Consider the following 16,737-nt stretch of genomic DNA (forward strand, 5'->3'; position numbering starts at 1 on the left):
CCAGTGTGTCCAGAGACGGGCAACTTCCCCCAGACTTGAACCAACCTAAGACATGGTGCCCGGTGGCGATAGGGTCAACCTATGACGGGTAAGGTCAAAGTCTGTGGAGGGACGACCTAGGACAGGAACGCTGGCTAATTTGTCCGCGACCGCCGAGCTTGTACCAGCCGCTTTAAATGATAAAAAAGGGGGAGATGTGAGGAGCTGCCCGAAATCGCCATTACAAGATGGCGCTGATTTCCGGTGGAGGGCAGGGCTGCTCGGTAACATGCCTGGGCCAATTAGGCAGCCACCAATAAGGTAGGAGCATGTCCTAGGCGAGGAGCAGTCTCTATATAAAGGGCGCGGGTTCCCTCGCTCGGGGTCTCCATTTTTGGCAAGCTTATGCTCTCCCTCTCAAGATGCATTAAAGCTGATCTGCAGAAGGATCCTTTGTGTGCCGCGTCGTTCTTGCTGGCGAGACGGTAGCGCGGGACAGACCTCTCTCCCACAACCAGGCATACTGAAGCAGCACCTCGGGGCCCACCAACAGTCCCGGGGAATGGAGAAGGGGACTGGACCACCCTCCCACAACCAAGAACACCATGGCAGCACCTCAGAGCCCTCCCAGGGACCCAGGGCATGGAGAAGGGGACCAGACCTCTCCCACAACCAGGCACACCAAGCCAGCGCCTTGGGCCCCACCCAATGACCTGAGGTATGGAGCCAGGAACCAGGCCCTCCTCCCACAACAAGGCACACCACGCCAGTACCTTGGGGCCCACACAGGGACCCAAGGGAAGGAGAAGGGGACTGGACTTGTCTCCCACAACCAGGGACACTGTGCCAGCACCTCAGGGCCCGCCTGGCCTGGAGGCATGCAGAAGGGGACTGGACCCTCCTCCCACACCAGGCACAAAATGCCAGCACCTCAGGGCCCACCTGGGTACCCAAGGCATTGAGAAGGGGACTGGACCCTCTCACAACCAGGCACACTGTGCCAGTACCTCGGGGCCTGCCCAGAGACCTGGGACATGGAGAAGGGGACTGGACCCCTCTCCCACAACCAGGCACATGGCGCCAGTGCCTTGGGGCCTGCCCAGGGACCAGAGGCATGGAGAAGGGGACCAAACACACCCCACAACCAGGCATACTGCCAGTGCCAAAAACAGCACCTCCACGTGGGTGGCCCACCACAGACACCACAATAACCATGGCTACTGCAAAAGCGGCTGGATGCCAACCAGCCACCACACAGATGATCCGCCAACCACTGGAGTGCAATCACACAAGAAGAGTCACCAGCAGAGACAAAGAAAAGAAGAGAATATCTCTCTCCACAAAATCCATTTCAGAGTGACAGAAGCATCTGTTCTATGATAATATTGGGGACCTGATCACATCTCTCAGCATTGGATGGATCATCTAGGCAACAAGTTAACAGAGTAGCCATTATTCTTTCAGAAGGAGAGAAGAAATCTAGGCAATTAGAGGGGGGAGGGGGGAGGGGATGGGGGATGGGGTTGGACAAGGGGCATAAAGAATAATTATGATTTGTAACAATATATATATTGGTAATATAGATTTAATCAACATATCTCAATGTACAACCCCCAAAATATGTATAATCGATTTTGATTCAATAAATAAAATAAATTTTTAAAAAAGAGAGAGAAATGCCTATTCAGCTCCTTTGCCCATTTTAAAATTGGGTTGTTTTTTTGCTGTAAAGTGGTTTGAGTTCCTTGTATATTCTGGATATTAATCCTTTATCAGATGTATATTTTGCAAATATTTTCTCCCACTCTGTTAGTTGTCTTTTCACTCTAATTGTTTCTTTTGCTGTGCAGAAGCTTTTTATATAATATTTATATAATATTAGTTTGATATAATCCCATTTGTTTATTTTTCCTCTGGTTGCCTGTGCTTTTGAGGTCATATTCATAAAGTCTGTACCCATTCCTACTTCCTGGAATGTTTCCTCTATGTTTTCTTTAAGGAGTTTTATTGTTTCAGGATGTATATTATATTTAGTTCTTTAATCCATTCTGAGTTGATTTTGGTATATGGTGAGAAGTATGGATCTAGTTTCATTCTCCTACATATGAATATCCAGTTTTCCCAGCACCATTTGCTGAGGAGGCAGTCTCTTCCCCAGTGTGTAGACTTGGTGCCTTTGTCAAAGATCAGATGGCTGTAGGTGTATGAGTTGATTGCTGGGTTCTCTATTCTATTCCATTCATCTGTGTGTCTGTTTTTATGCCAGTACCATGCTGTTTTGGTTATTTTAGCTTTGTAGTATAGTTTAAAGTCAGGTAGTGTTATGACTCCAGCTTTATTTTTTTTGCTAAGGATTGCTTTGGCTATGCGTTGTCTTTTGTTCTTCCATACAAATGTCTGGATAGTTTTTTCCATTTCTGAGAAAAATGTCATTGCAATTTTGATGGGGACTGCACTGAATCTGTAGATCACTTTGGGTAATATGGACATTTTCACAATGTTAATTCTTCTGATCCAAGAGCATGGGATAACTTTCCATTTTCTTGTGTCTACTTTAATTTCTCTCAACAGTGGTTTGTAGTTCTCTTCGTGAGATTTTTCACATCCTTGGTTAACTTTATTCCTAAGTTTTATTTTTTGGTGGCTATTGCAAATGGGCTTGCTTTCTTGATTTCTTTTTCTGCATGTTCACTGTTGTAGTATATAAATGCTACTGATTTCTTTTTCTGCATGTTCACTGTTGTAGTATATAAATGCTACTGAGTTTTGTGTGTTGATTTTGTATCCTGCAACTTTGCTGAAATCGTTTATCACCTCTAAGAGATTTTTGCAAAAGTTTAGGCTGTTCAATATATAGGATCATATCATCCACAAACAGGGACAGTTGGACTTCATCTTTTCCAATCTGGATGCTCTTTATCTCCTTCTCTTCTCTGATTGCTCTGGCTAATACTTCCAACACTATGTTGAATAGGAGTGGTGAGAGTGGGCATCCTTGTCTAGTTCCTGTTCTTAAAGGAAAAGCTTTCAGCTTTTCCCCATTCAGGATGATATTGGCAGTGGGCTTATCATATATGGCTTTAATTGTGTTGAGGTACTTTCCATCTATACCCAACTTGTAGAGAGTCTATATCATGAACAAATGTTGAATTTTGTCAACTGCTTTTTCAGCATCTATAGAGATGACCATATGGTTTTTTTCTTTGCTTTTACTGATGTAGTGCATAACATTTATTGATTTGCATATGTTGAACCCACCTTGCATCCTTGGGATGAATCCCACTTGATCGTGGTGTGTAATTTTGTGTATGTGTTGCTGTATTCTGTTAGCTAGTATTTTATTGAGGATTTTTGCATCTATATTCACCAAGGATATTGGCCTGTAGTTTTCTATTTTTGATGTATCTTTGTCTAGTTTTGGTATCAGGGTGATATTTGCCTCATAGAATGAGTTTGGGAGAATGGCCTCTGTTTCTGTCTTTTGGAATAGTTTGTAGAAAATTGGTATCAATTCTTCTTTGAAGGTTTAGTAGAACTCTGCAATGAACCTGTCTGGTCCTGGGCTTTTCTTTGTTGGGAGACTTCTGATAACAGCTTCGATCACGTTTACTGTTATTGGTCTGTTCAGATTTTCTATATCTTCTGTCTTGACTCAGTTTTGGTAGTTTGTATGTGTCCACAAATTTATCCATTTCCTCCAGATTTTCAAATTTGTTGGCATATAGTTGTTTATAGTAGTCTCTAATGATCCCTTGTATTTCTGAGGTATCAGTTGTAATAACAAAAATTAGAAATGGAAAAGGTGATATTAGGGTCTTCTCTCTTCTTTTCGAAGGTAGCCTTGCTAAAGGTTTGTCAATTTTATTTATCTTTTTAAATAACCAATTTTTTGTTTCATTGACCCTTTGTATCTTTTTTTGGGTTTCTATTTCATTTAGTTCTGCTTTGATCTTAATTATTTCTTTCTGTCTTGTAACTTTGGGTTTGGATTGTTCTTGTTTTTCTAGTTCTTTAAGGTGAAATGTTAGGTTGTTTATTTGTCATATTTCCATTCTTCTGAAGTAAACATTTAATGTGATAAATTTCCCCCTTAGTACTGCTTTTGCAGTATCCCACAGGTTTTGGTATGATGGGTCATTATTTTCAAGAATTTTTTTGATTTCCTGTTTAATTTCTTCTTGGACCCATATGTCATTAAGTAGAATGTTGTTTAATTTCCATGTGTTTGTATAGTTTCCAGAGTTTCATTTGTTATTGATTTCTAACTTTAATCCATTGTGATCTGAAAAAATACACGGAATAATTCCAATTTTTTTGAATTTGTTGAGACTTGCTTTGTGACCTAACATGCGGTCTATCCTGGAGAATGTTCCATGTGCTGATGAAAAGAATGAATATTCTGAGGTTGTTGGATGGAATGTTCTGTAGATATCTGTGAAGTCCAATTGGCCTAAAGTGTTGTTTAGATCTTGTTTCTTAGTGTTGTTTCTCTTTGATTTTTTGCTTAGATGATCTGTCTAACGTTGAGAGTGGACTATCCAGGTCCCCTGCTATTAATGGTGTTAGTGTCTATTTCATTTTAGATCTAATAGTGTTTGCTTTATAAATCTGGCTGCTCTGATGTTGGGTATGTATATATTTGTGATTATTATGTCTTCTTGATGAATAGATCCTTCTATCATTATATAGTGGCCTTCTTTACCTCTTTTTATGGTTTTTGGTTTAAAGTCTATTTCATCTGATATAAGAATAGCTACTCCAGCTTGTTTTTCATTTCTATGTGCATGGTATATCTTTTTCCATCCTTTCATTCTTAGTCTGTGTGTCTTTACAGGTGAGGTCAGTCTCTTGAAGGCAGCATATCATTGGGTCCATCTTTTATTTTTATTTATTTATTTTTTAAAGTTGACCGGTAAGGGGATCTTAACCCTTGGCTTGGTATTGTCAGCACCATACTCAACCAGTGAGCTAACCGGCCATCCCTATATCTAGGATCCAAACCTAGGGCCTTGGTCTTCTCAGCACCATACTCTCCCGAGGGAGCCATGGGCTGGCCCTGTTTGGTCCATCTTTTAAATCCAGTCAGTCAGTCTGTGTCTTTTGAGTGTGGAATTTAATCCTTTTACATTTAGAGTTATTATTGGAAGGTGTTGATTTACTCCTAGCATTTTACTGATTTTTGTTTAGATGTCTTAAGTATCTTTTGTTCCTTTTTTTTTTCTGATTTTTTCTTTTTTCTTTTTTTTTTTTAAAGATGACCAGTAAGGAGATTGTAACGCTTGACTTGGTGTTGTCAGCACCACGCTCACCCAGTGAGCTAACCAGCCATCCCTATATGGGATCCGAACCCAGGGCCTTGGTATTATCAGCACCACCCTCTCCCGAGTGAGCCATGGGCCGGCCCTTTTTCTGATTTTCTGTTTGTTTTCTGTGTTTGTTGGTTTCTTGGGGTGGTAGATAAACTATTTTTTCTCTTTATTGTTAGCATTTTTGTTTTACTGGAAGGTTTTGTTCTTTCAAGGTAGTGATGGCTGTTTTTCAGGTATCAAACCCAGTACTCCTTTGAGAATTTCTTGTAAGGCCAGTTGTGTGGTAGTGAACTCCCACAGTTTTCATTTGTCTGAGAAATATACTATTTGTCCTTTATTTTGGAAGGATAGCCTTGCTGGGTAAAGTATCTTGGCTGGTAATTTTTGTCCTTTAGTATTTTGAATATATTATCCCATTCTTTTTTGGCTTTTAGGGTTTCTGATGAAAAGTCTGATGTTAGTCTGATTTGGGCTCCCTTATAGGTGACTTGCTGCTTCTCTCTTGCAGCTTTAAAATTCTCTCTTTTCTTTAAGTTTTGCCAGTTTGACTATAACATGTCTTCTAGAGGACCTTTTTGGGTTCAATATGTTTGGGGATCTTTGGGCCTCCTGAATCTGAAGATCTGTGACTTTTCCTGTACCTGGTGAGTTTTCTGCTACTATTTCGTTGAGTATGCTTTCAATGCCATTTCCTTTTTCCTCTCCTTCTGGAATGCCCATGATTTGGATATTTGAATGCTTAAGGTGTCTGTTATCTCCTTTAGATTTTCTTCAATTTTTTAAATCCTTTTTTCTGGTCCACCTGTGTTAATTCAAACAGCCTGTTTTCAAGGTCAGAAATTCTCTTTTCTGCTTGTTCTAGCCTGCTGGTTAGACTCTCTGTTGTGTTTTTTATTTCACTGAATGAATCTTTAGCTCCACAAGCTCTGCTACATTCTTTTTCAGGGCACTGATTTCTTTGTACATTTCTTCTTTCAGGTCCTGTATATTTTTTCTCATTTCATTGTGTTGTCTAACTGAGTTTTCTTATATCTCATTTAGTTTCCTTACAATTGTTGCTCGAAATTCCTTGTCAGTCATTTCAAGGACTTCCTGTTCTATAGGATCTAGAGCTTGAGAATTATTATTTTCCTTTGGTGGTGATGTACTTTTTTTTTTAAATTTATTTTTTAATTTAAAATTTTTATTGAATCAAAATTGATTATACATATTTTGGGGGTTCAACATTGAGATGTTGATCAAATCAATTTACTAGCATATATATTGCTACAAATTGTAATTATTCTTTTTTTTTTTTTTTTTGTCTTTTTCATGACCGGCACTCAGCCAGTGAGTGTACTGGCCATTCCTATATAGGATCCGAACCTGCGGCGGGAGCGTCGCCACGCTCCCAGCGTTGCACTCTCCCGAGTGCGCCACGGGCTCGGCCCGTAATTATTCTTTATGCCCCCTGTCCAATCCCACCCCATCCCCCTTCCTCTCCCACTGCCCCCTCTAATTATTCTAGATTTCTTCTCTCCCTCTGAAAGAATAATGGTTACTTTGTTGATCTGCTGCCTCAATGATCTGCCCAATGCTGAGATGCACAATCAGGTCCCCCAATACTATCATACAGCAGATGTCTCTTCTGTCACTATGAAATGGGCACTGTGGAGACAGACATCCTCCTCCTTTCTTTATCTCTACTGGTGACTCTCCTTGTGTCATCTCACTCCAATGGCTGGCGGATGATCTGCATGGTGGTTGTGGCATCTAGCCGCCTTCACGATGGCCATGGTTATGATAGTGGCTGTGGTGGGCCACCCACATGGAGGAGATGCTTTTGGCCTGCTCCATGGTGCTGGCAGTGTGCCTGGTTGTGGAGATTGTCTGATCCCTGGTTCCATGCCCCAGGTCCCCAAATGGGTCCCAAGGTGCTGGCACAATGTGCCTGGTTGTGGGAGGGGGTCCAATCCCCAGATCCTTACCCTGGGTCCCTAGGCAGGCCCTGAGGTGCTGGCACAGTGTGCCTGGTTGTGGGAGGGGAGACAAGTCCCCTTCTCCATGCCCCAGGTGCCAGGGCAGGCCCCAAGGTGCTGGCATGGGGTGCCAGTTGTGGGAGGGGGGTCTGGTCCCTGGCTCCATACCCTGGGTACCCATGTGGGCCCCAGGGCGCTGGCATGGGGTGTCTGGTTGTGGAAGGCGGACTGGTCCCCTTCTCCATTCCCCAGGTCCCAAGGCAAGACCCGAGGCGCTGGCAAGGTGTGCCTGGTCGTGGGAGGGAGGTTCGGTCCCCTTCTCTGTGCCTCAGGCCCTTGAGCAGGCCCCAAAGAGCTGGCACAGCATGCCTGGTTGTGGGGAGGTGACCTGTCCCCTTCTCCATGCCCTAGGTCCCAGGGAAGGCCCTGAGGCGCTGGCACAGGGTGCCTGATTGTGGGCGGGGGGGTCCAGTCCCCGGCTCCATTCCCTGGGTCCCCAGGGTGCTGGCACGTGGTGCCTAGTTGTGGAAGGAGAATCCGGTCCCCTTCTCCATGCCTTGGACCCCTGGGCAGGACCCTGATGTGCTGTCCCAGCATGCCTGGTTGTGTGGGGGGGTCCAGTCCCCAGCTCCTTACCCCTGGTCCCTAGGCAGGCCCCGAGGTGCTGGCAAGGTGTGCCTGGTTGTGTGGGGGGGTGCCATCCCTTTCTCTATGCCTTAGGCCCCTGGGCAGAACCTGATATGCTGTCCTGGCATGCCTGGTTGTGGGAGGGTGGGTCCGGTCCCAGCTCCTTATCCTGGGTCCCTGGGCAGGTCCTGAGGCACTGGCATGGTGAGCCTGGTTGTGGGAGGGGGGTCTGGTCCCATTCTCCATGCCTTGGGTCCCCGGGCGGTCCCTAATGCACTGTCATGGCATACCTGGTTGTGGGAAGGGGGTCCAGTCCCTGGCTGCTAGCTCTGGGTCCCCAGAGAGAACCCTAGGCATTGGTAGTATGCCTGTATGTGGGAGTGGGGTCCGGTCCTTGGCTCCAAACCTCAGGTTCCTGGGTGGCACCCCAAGGTGCTGGTGGTATGAGTGGTTGTGGGCAGGGGTCCTGTCCCTGCCTTCATGCCTCATGTCCCCTGGTGGGCCCCAAGGCATTCGTGGTGTGCCTGGGCCGGAATTAAGTTTTTGTCCTTTGCTTGCTTCTAACCCAGGGGAACTTCCTGTGGGAACCAGTACTTGAGCTGTGTGGTTGAGGTAAATTGCAGCTTTGGTGCTGTTTCCCTAGAGAAGGCTTTTTGTGTAGCTCAGGGTTTAATGGTTGACTTTATAGGTATTTCCAGCTCTCCAGAGACCTGGTGCAACTGGGTTGCGTAGAAACTCCGATCTGGGCCTGAGTTTTTTCATCAAACTGCACCCCATGCAATTCTGCATTCCCAACCAGTCTCCTCTGAGCGGTCCTGTGCTGATTGGGGTGTAGATCAGCTGTCCTTGCTGTGTCCCAGTGTTCTCCCGGTGGGCCAGTCTCTCCCACTGCCCATGCTCCAAACACTTCCCATGGGACGGGCCATGTGCCAGTCCCTTGCAATGACTCACTGGCTTCTGAGTGGCTCCCCTTTTTCAGCTGTTCTGGCTCCTCACTCCTGCATGGGTCCATGGGAACCCTATTAGTGGTCTTCCTGTCCTGGGTGGCACCAAAGACCTCTTCTCCCCTTCTGTCTCTAAGTAACTCCATCTAAAGGGCACAGCTGCAGCTTCTGTCGGCTCCTGCTCCGTGCTCTCCAGCATTAAAGTGGCCGCAGCCGGAAATGCTGAGAGCAGTTTTTTCTTTCTCTATGGTTTCTCCCACCTTCATGAGTTCTATAGGTCTCTCCTCCTCTTCACCTGAGCTCCAGCGGCCCCAGCTTGGCTGATGTTTCATTTTTATACTTGTAAATTGGTTGATTTGTGGGAGAGAGTGACGCTGGGAACCGTCTATTCCGCCATCTTGACCAGAAGTCACATTTGCGTTGTTTCTACTTTTTGGCTATTCTGAATAGTGTTTGTGATGTACTTTCTTGATTTTTCATATTTCTGGTATCTTCCCTTTGGTGTTTAGTCATGGTGGCAGGTGGTATCATGGTCCACTCATTCCACCCTGATTTCTGGCCTGGATCCTGAAGGGACTGCCAATTCTGGGCAGCAGCGACTAGCCTGGGCTGGGGGTTCCCATGGTTTCTGCCTGTTCCAGAGCGGCTGACTCAGTGTATGTGGGCTTGGCAGCTCTTGGGCCTCTCTAGGCGGCGGGGACTGACTTGGGCTGGAGATCACATGGCTCCTGCCTGTTCCAGCATGACTGACTTGGGGCGTGTGAGCCCGGCAGCTCTCAGGCCTCTCTGTGCGGCGGGCGCTGGCCTTAGCTGGGGGGTCCCATGGCGCCTGCCTGTTCCAGCGCAGCTGATTTGGGGCATGTGGGCCCAGTGGCTCTCAGGACTTTCTGGGTGGTGGGCACTGGTCTGGGCTGGAGGTCCCACGGTGCCTGCTTGTTCTGGCGTGATTGACTTGGGGCATGTGGGCCCAGCAGCTCTCGGGCCTCTCTATGCGGTGGGGACTGACCTGGGCTGAAGGTCCTGCCACTCCTGCCTGTTCTGTCATGGCTGACTTGGGGTGTGTGGGCCTGGCGGCTCTCAGGCCTCTCTGGGCGGTGGGCACTGGCCTGGGCTGGGGTCCCGTGGCACACGGCTCCTACCTGTTCTGGTGTGGCTCTTGGGCCCCATTATTGCTTTAAAAAAAATTTTTTTTTTTTAAAGACGATCGGTAAGGGGATCTTAACCCTTGACGTGGTGTTGTCAGCACCATGCTCTCCCAAGTGAGCTAACTGGCCATCCTTATATAGGGATCTGAACCAGTGGCCTTGGGGTTATCAGCACCACACTCTCCCAAGTGAGCCATAGGCCAGCCCTGTTGTTGCTTTTTAATAGCTGTAAATTCATTGATTTGCGGGAGAGAGTGATGCTAGGAACAGTTTATTCTGCCATCTTGACAGGAAGCAAATAAGTGAAAGAGGGGTTCTAAACCTTGAAACACAATACAGTAAGTGGAAGAAAAATCTGAGACTAAAAATAAAACTAAAAATCTTACAGATTTAGATAAATGAGAGTGATCTCAAACCTGGTGAAAGCAGTATTTATTCTGAGTTTCAGAGATGTAGAATTTGGGAAAATATTTTGACATGATTCCTAAGTTCAGGCAATGTTATAGTATCTATTATACATATATTAACATGGATCCAGAAATGACAATAACATGGACGCAAGTATTCATTCATTCAAATAAATATTTTTGAGCGCCTAGTATAAATGCCCAGTTGTTAAGTGCTGTGAATACGATGGTGAGCAAAACAGAGTCCCTGATCTCACAGAATTTCTAAAACAGTGGAAAAGACAAACATTAATAGAAAAATCATATAATTGTAAACAAAGTTGTAAACTGTGATAAGTGCTGTGAAATAAAGTACAGGGTACATTAAGAGTGCATAGGGGAACTTGATAATAGGCTGCCAGTGACAACCAGAGAGCCTTTCAGAGAAAATGATTTACAAAAAAAAAAAAAAAAAAAAAAAATCTGTGTTAACATCCCCCTGGCAGGGAAGGAAAATAGGGATCCTCAGATAAAAAAGGTATTCATTGTCCTCAGGAGAGTGAAAGGGTTTGCCTCACTCTTTCAAAAAGTTTTGTCAGGTTCACATACATGAAAGGCATCTTGCCCTTGGAGAAAAGTCACCATCACAGAGATAGGTAGAACAACTAGGCAAGAAACTGATGTCTTCTAACTTCAATATATTGGGGCAAAAGGCCCTGAAGGTTGCTTCGTGGCACAGAGATGTAGTCTAGACATGTTTGTCATTCCAACAGACTGTGTGGCTGCTCAAATGTTTAGCCATAGGCAGATGATATTTTTAAAATCAGATAGCCACTTTGTGATTTTAAGATTGTATATTGTATACACACATCCACAGACAAGGTCTAGAGTCAACCTCTAGACTTTTGCTGCATCAGTTTCAACCACAGTAGGTTTTTTTGTTCGTTTTTCATTATGGTCAGGCACACAATAAAACCTCATCAGCAATGTTATTCTGAAAGCTGAAAATTTACTATATCCCTAATGATGAGAGAGAGCCAAGAACACAGAGGCTCTTAACCTGTAACACATCAGCATGTATTGCACGGTGGACTTTAAATACATACTGAATGACAATAAAATATTCAAGGGAACAGACTTTTATTAGAACGACCATAATGAAATGCCTGAATTTCTACAGGTAGACTGACTAGATAGCTCTGTGATAATCAGAGATAATTAGCTATGCTTGTCTGGGTCTCTGAACTCCTCTGAGGGAGGATGCTTTCAAAGTCTGGTTACTGATGTAGAGACATGATAGGACTCTGAGGCCCAGCCTCTCTAACCACACATATTTTGACGAGGACTTAGTTTCTTTATAAAAAGAATGTATTGAAATCAAATTGCCATCAGATGTTACAAAGGGGTCTGAAATACCTGGTAAAGTCTCTTTGCACTCCTATTCCATTTTTTCAGGTTTATGAACTTCCAAAACAGAAGAGATTCTGTTCTCGAGGGCAAATGGAACATATAAGAAATCTGGATGGTAGCCTTGGGCAGCAACAACCTACAGTAAGCCAACCGCTTAGTGAATACCTGAAAACAAGACCATGTAAACATTTCCCTGTTGCCTAGGCCTATTAAATCTGTACTAAGTGACAGATGCAGGAAGTGGCGTAGGTGGCTGGGCAATGAGGCAACCAGTGGGAAGAAGGAGCTGGTTATACCTCCAGGTGTTAGAAAAGGCAAGAGCTGCATATTCAATGAACCAACATTAAGTCATTTTAAGAGTGACTGTTCATTCCTTTGACTCCCTCAACTGCCATTTTATTACTTTTTCTTTTCAAGCCTGACCCAAAATTTCATCTATAATCTAAATCTCTCGTATAAGATGACAGAAGGGGTATGGCGAGTACAGACACAGTTTGAATTACCGGGCCAGCACCTAACAAATGTCTCCTTAAGTACCAGGGCCAATGCTGTTGAATAACTATGAAAGGGAGATAATTAATCTTAAAAACTGCTGTGTGAATTCTTTAGAATCTGGGAGATTTTGCTAAGAAGTCTGCTAAAATCCTCTGTATTGCCAAAAGACTGTGGACACTTGAGACTCCTCATAAATATTTGGCAATATTTACAACAGTAAGCCCTTATTGGCTTCCTTGCAGAAGCAGGTTGAGAAGGGATGGGAAAGCCACATATAACACTTACCGTCTTCTGTTTCCTGCCACACGATACCTTCGAGGTTGACACTGGTTCCAGGTTCACAGGGGCCCAAGCACTCTGGCTCAGTGGCTAGAGCCACATCACATGTGTTGATCCCGACCGATCGGGTACGAACCATGATCTGCTCACAGGGAGATGAGATGTCATTATTGACCACTGGCACCAAAACGTGCAGTGGCAGCACCGCTGGTGTGGAAACAGGGGACTCCATCTGTGGGGGAAGTGAAAGTAGTAGCTGAGTTGCAGGGAGAAGATTTAAAGGAAATACTTTTTCTGTATTTAACCTAGTCCTACATCCTTTCCTGCCAGAGTGCAAAGGGCTCTAAATATAAGACTTTGATCCTTCTTTTCAAGTTCTAGGTCATATTACCACTGTAAATCTAGTGGTATAGATGAGAACACCCGGTGCCAGAAGAAGCTTTATTTCTTATTAATGATTTTTCTCATAAACTGTGTTTGGCTAAAAGTGTTTAAAAAAAAGAAAAGTTTGGGCCGGCCCGTGGCTCACTCGGGAGAGTGTGATGCTGATAACACCAAGGCCTTGGGTTCGGATCCCATATAGGGATGGCCAGTTAGCTCACTGGGTGAGCATGGTGCTGACAACACCAAGTCAAGGGTTAAGATCCCCTTACCAGTCATCTTAAAAAAAAATAATAAATAAATAAATAAATAAATATAAATAAAAAATAAAAAAAAGAAAAGTTCCATTTTTTCTTGTCTTATTTAAAAATCTCTAGTGAAAGAGAAATCAGGACCAGATTTTAATAGTAACAGAACACACACGCTGACGAAAAAGAAAAGGCCCAGCCTCTGAAGCATGTTCTACTGCTACCACTGTGCCTCTTATTAATCTAGAATTCAACAAATAGTACATCAGTCAGGTGTAAAATCCATGAATACAGGTAAGGACAAAGAAAGGGAATAATATCCAGACCCTAGGAATGCCATGATTCCTAATGATCCCAGGATCTTTAATACGTCTTTAGCTAGAATGAAATCTACTTAAAAGTTATAGGAGGGCAGAGCAAACAGATGACGGGGGGTTTCTAACCCTCAGAGATATTATAACAGTGGCTGGTTAAAGAAAATGTCATTTTGGAGTATGACTCGAACATAAAATTTATCTGTAAAAAACAGGAGGTACTGATACCATTCAGAAGCCAATCCACAGCAATCCACAGCAGTCTGAAGATATAGCTGATTATGCACACATAGGTAGATGCAGTCAAATGCCAGAAATCTACCACCAAAACTAGAACCTCTCACAAGAATGTAATTACTTAGGTTCCAAGAAAAATGCAACACATCTGAAAACAACATAAAAGTTATAATAAAGCAGGCGATGATCCCTTAGCTCTTTAAATCTAGCATTTATCACATTGGCAAAGTACCAACTCTGAGTCTATAGTGACCAGATAATAACTGAGCATAGTGTCTTGCGTATGCAAAGGCACTCAATACACTGACTGATTTCCTCTGACAATTAAGTATGATAGCAATCCACAGACCAAGAAAATGAGATTCAAGTATTGGAACCCTCTTCCCCTTCACAGGGGAGACTTCACAGTCTAGGTTAAATGTAGTGCTTGAACAGAGACACTCAGAGAGAGTAACACATGCATTCATAATCCAAACTGCTGGACATCTCTGCAATAGAACTCCAGTTCTGGGATAACATTATATTGTTGCTGTTGTTGTTGTTATTATTATTATTATTATTTTATTATTATTATTATTTTATGGTAGGCTGGTTCAGGGATCTGAACCTTGACCTTGGTGTGATACCATCACACTCTAACCAACTGAGCTAACTGGCCAGCCCCTGGTTCTGGGATAATTTATTGCATGACCACCACTCTACCTATAATCCACCTTCCTCCCCACAACACAGGCATACACACACATCTTCCTGGCCTTGAAAACTAGTCTAGAAGCTGAGACTTGGGTACTGTATCCATTCTCTGCAGTTGGCTCTGACTTTTGCAAATCATCACTATCAAGAGTCCAAAGAATGCTCATACACTGATTCTGATTAATTCTGGTCCCTGAAGAGATGTCAAAACATTATTCTTATCTGCTTATTGTCACACCACACACACACCCTTTGCTTCCCTAACTCCACCTTTTTCATTAAATAAAATGAAAGTAGATGCCTGTAATAATGAATCTTCTGCATTTACAATAAATGCCAAGACATTTTTGCTTTCTTGAATATCAGGCATTTATAATTTAACTTGGAAACCTTCTTGGAATGTGGTAGATCCTTGCAAGACCCTTTAAAATTTCCATGCACAGGTTTTAAGGTAAAAATAACACAGAAAAAAGTAAACTCTAGTCTCTCTACTGCGCCTCTGTAGGGCTAGAATCTGGCTCTAATCCTTTAAGCTTTTTCAGGAATGCTATAAGAAACCCCTGAGAGTCACTAGAAAAGGAAAATCGGAGACAGAGTATACAGATCATCTTTACTCTTGGCCTCACCACTGTTTCTCTGGTCTTTCCTTAGGGTTTGTTCCCTTTTCTATATCTTCCTTCTACAAGCAAGAGAAATTTCTGCAAGGTCCTCTTTCTCGGACATAGAGATTGGCTTAACCTTCTAGATCACTCCTGTGAACTTTCTGGTTGTCTTGCTTGCACATGTCATGTTGCCAGCCTGTTCCACAGATGATGCAGCCAACCAAGGCACAGAAGGAGGTAAGTCTCCAGGGAGACACCCACCCACCCACCCACCTACCCACCTACCTACCTACCTACCTACCTACCTACCTACCTACCTACCTACCTACACACACACACACACACACACACACACACACATATACACACACACACACATTCAGCCATCAAGGACAGCTTTTTTCTGGAAGGGGTTTCATTTCCTGTTAGATTATTCAGTGCTCCTGGGAGGCCAGGAGGAAGATATGCTGCTATGTTCTAGATAAAGCCAAGTACCCAGTTCTGCACTGAGAAATCCAGAAAACATTATCTAAGATTAAATTGGAAACATCACCGTTGCATTTGAACAATCTGCCAAATGAAATCCTGCTACAGAACATCTGAAGAGAACTTCAGCTAAACTGATCACTAAGAATAACAGAACTGAATAATACACATAAGGAGCTGATTAATATGTATGTACCAACCTACCCTTACTGATCAGTTACTGAGCTGAAGATCTCTGTTTGTATGAGATGACAATTTAATTAAATAATTTAACTAAATAATTAAAAGACATGTTTGGTTGGGCCGGCTCTGTGGCTCACTCGGGAGAGTGTGGCGCTGGTAGCGCTGAGGCCGCGGTTCAGGTCCTATATAGGGATGGCCGGTGCGCTCACTGGCTGAGTGTGGTGCAGACCACACTGTGCTGAGGGTTGAGATCCCCTTACCGGTCAAAAAAGACATGTTTGGGGGTAGGGAGAAGTGAAAAGATCCACCTATGGGCTTGGCACTAGTTTCCTTCTACTTTAAAACAGAAATCTAAGGAGAGATTACAGATTACACAATAGTGTTTAATGATAGCTTCAGTTCTCCTAATTACTGTTTGGTCACATATATAATCTACATTAAGTCATAGTGCATAATAAGAGCTCTGTGATATTTATCTAATAACCTAGGTGGCTTTACAGGATTTCATATTCTACTATTCACTGGAACAGACATAGCTTCATTTATCACTGTTCATGAGAGGATAAAAATTGGAAAAGAACTCATTTTGCTATCTTTCTCATATACTTAAGATACAGAGCAGGGATTGATGCCAGCGAGGAAAATAGGGAATAGGAATATAAAAAAGTTACAGTTATTCATTAAATGCCTTAATAACTACAACAAAAGTTGGGCTGATTCTCAGTGAAATGCTACTATGGCTCTTGGGGCTCAGCTGAATGGGGAGGTAAACAACAAAACAAACAAAAGCCATAAAAAAGACTTACAGAGAACTTAAAGAGGAAATTTCTGGAGTTTCCCAAAAGTTCATGTCCTTTATCTTTTGGTGGTACTTCTTTTTTTTTTTTTTTTTTTTTGTCTTTTTCGTGACCGGCACACAGCCAGTGAGTGCACCGGCCAAGTCCTATATGGGATCCGAACCCGCGGCGGGAGCGTCACCGCGCTCCCAGTGCCGCACTCTCCCGAGTGCGCCACGGGCTCGGCCCGGTGGTACTTCTTTTCAATCCACCTTTAGATATTAG

General features: G+C 43.7%; 1 protein-coding gene across 3 annotated transcripts in view; it reads right to left on the minus strand.

The window, feature by feature from the left end:
- Nucleotides 1–16,737, minus strand: part of ZNF609 (zinc finger protein 609) — a 228,673-nt gene that overhangs the window by 69,738 nt on the left and 142,198 nt on the right. For all 3 annotated transcript variants that reach the window (XM_063089751.1, XM_063089750.1, XM_063089749.1), the window contains exon 3: nt 12,539–12,764. In XM_063089751.1, coding sequence (XP_062945821.1) covers nt 12,539–12,764 — 226 coding nt within the window. The remainder of the gene's footprint in view (nt 1–12,538; nt 12,765–16,737) is intronic.

Source organism: Cynocephalus volans, chromosome 3 (assembly GCF_027409185.1).
Source record: "Cynocephalus volans isolate mCynVol1 chromosome 3, mCynVol1.pri, whole genome shotgun sequence".
NCBI lineage: Eukaryota > Metazoa > Chordata > Mammalia > Dermoptera > Cynocephalidae > Cynocephalus > Cynocephalus volans.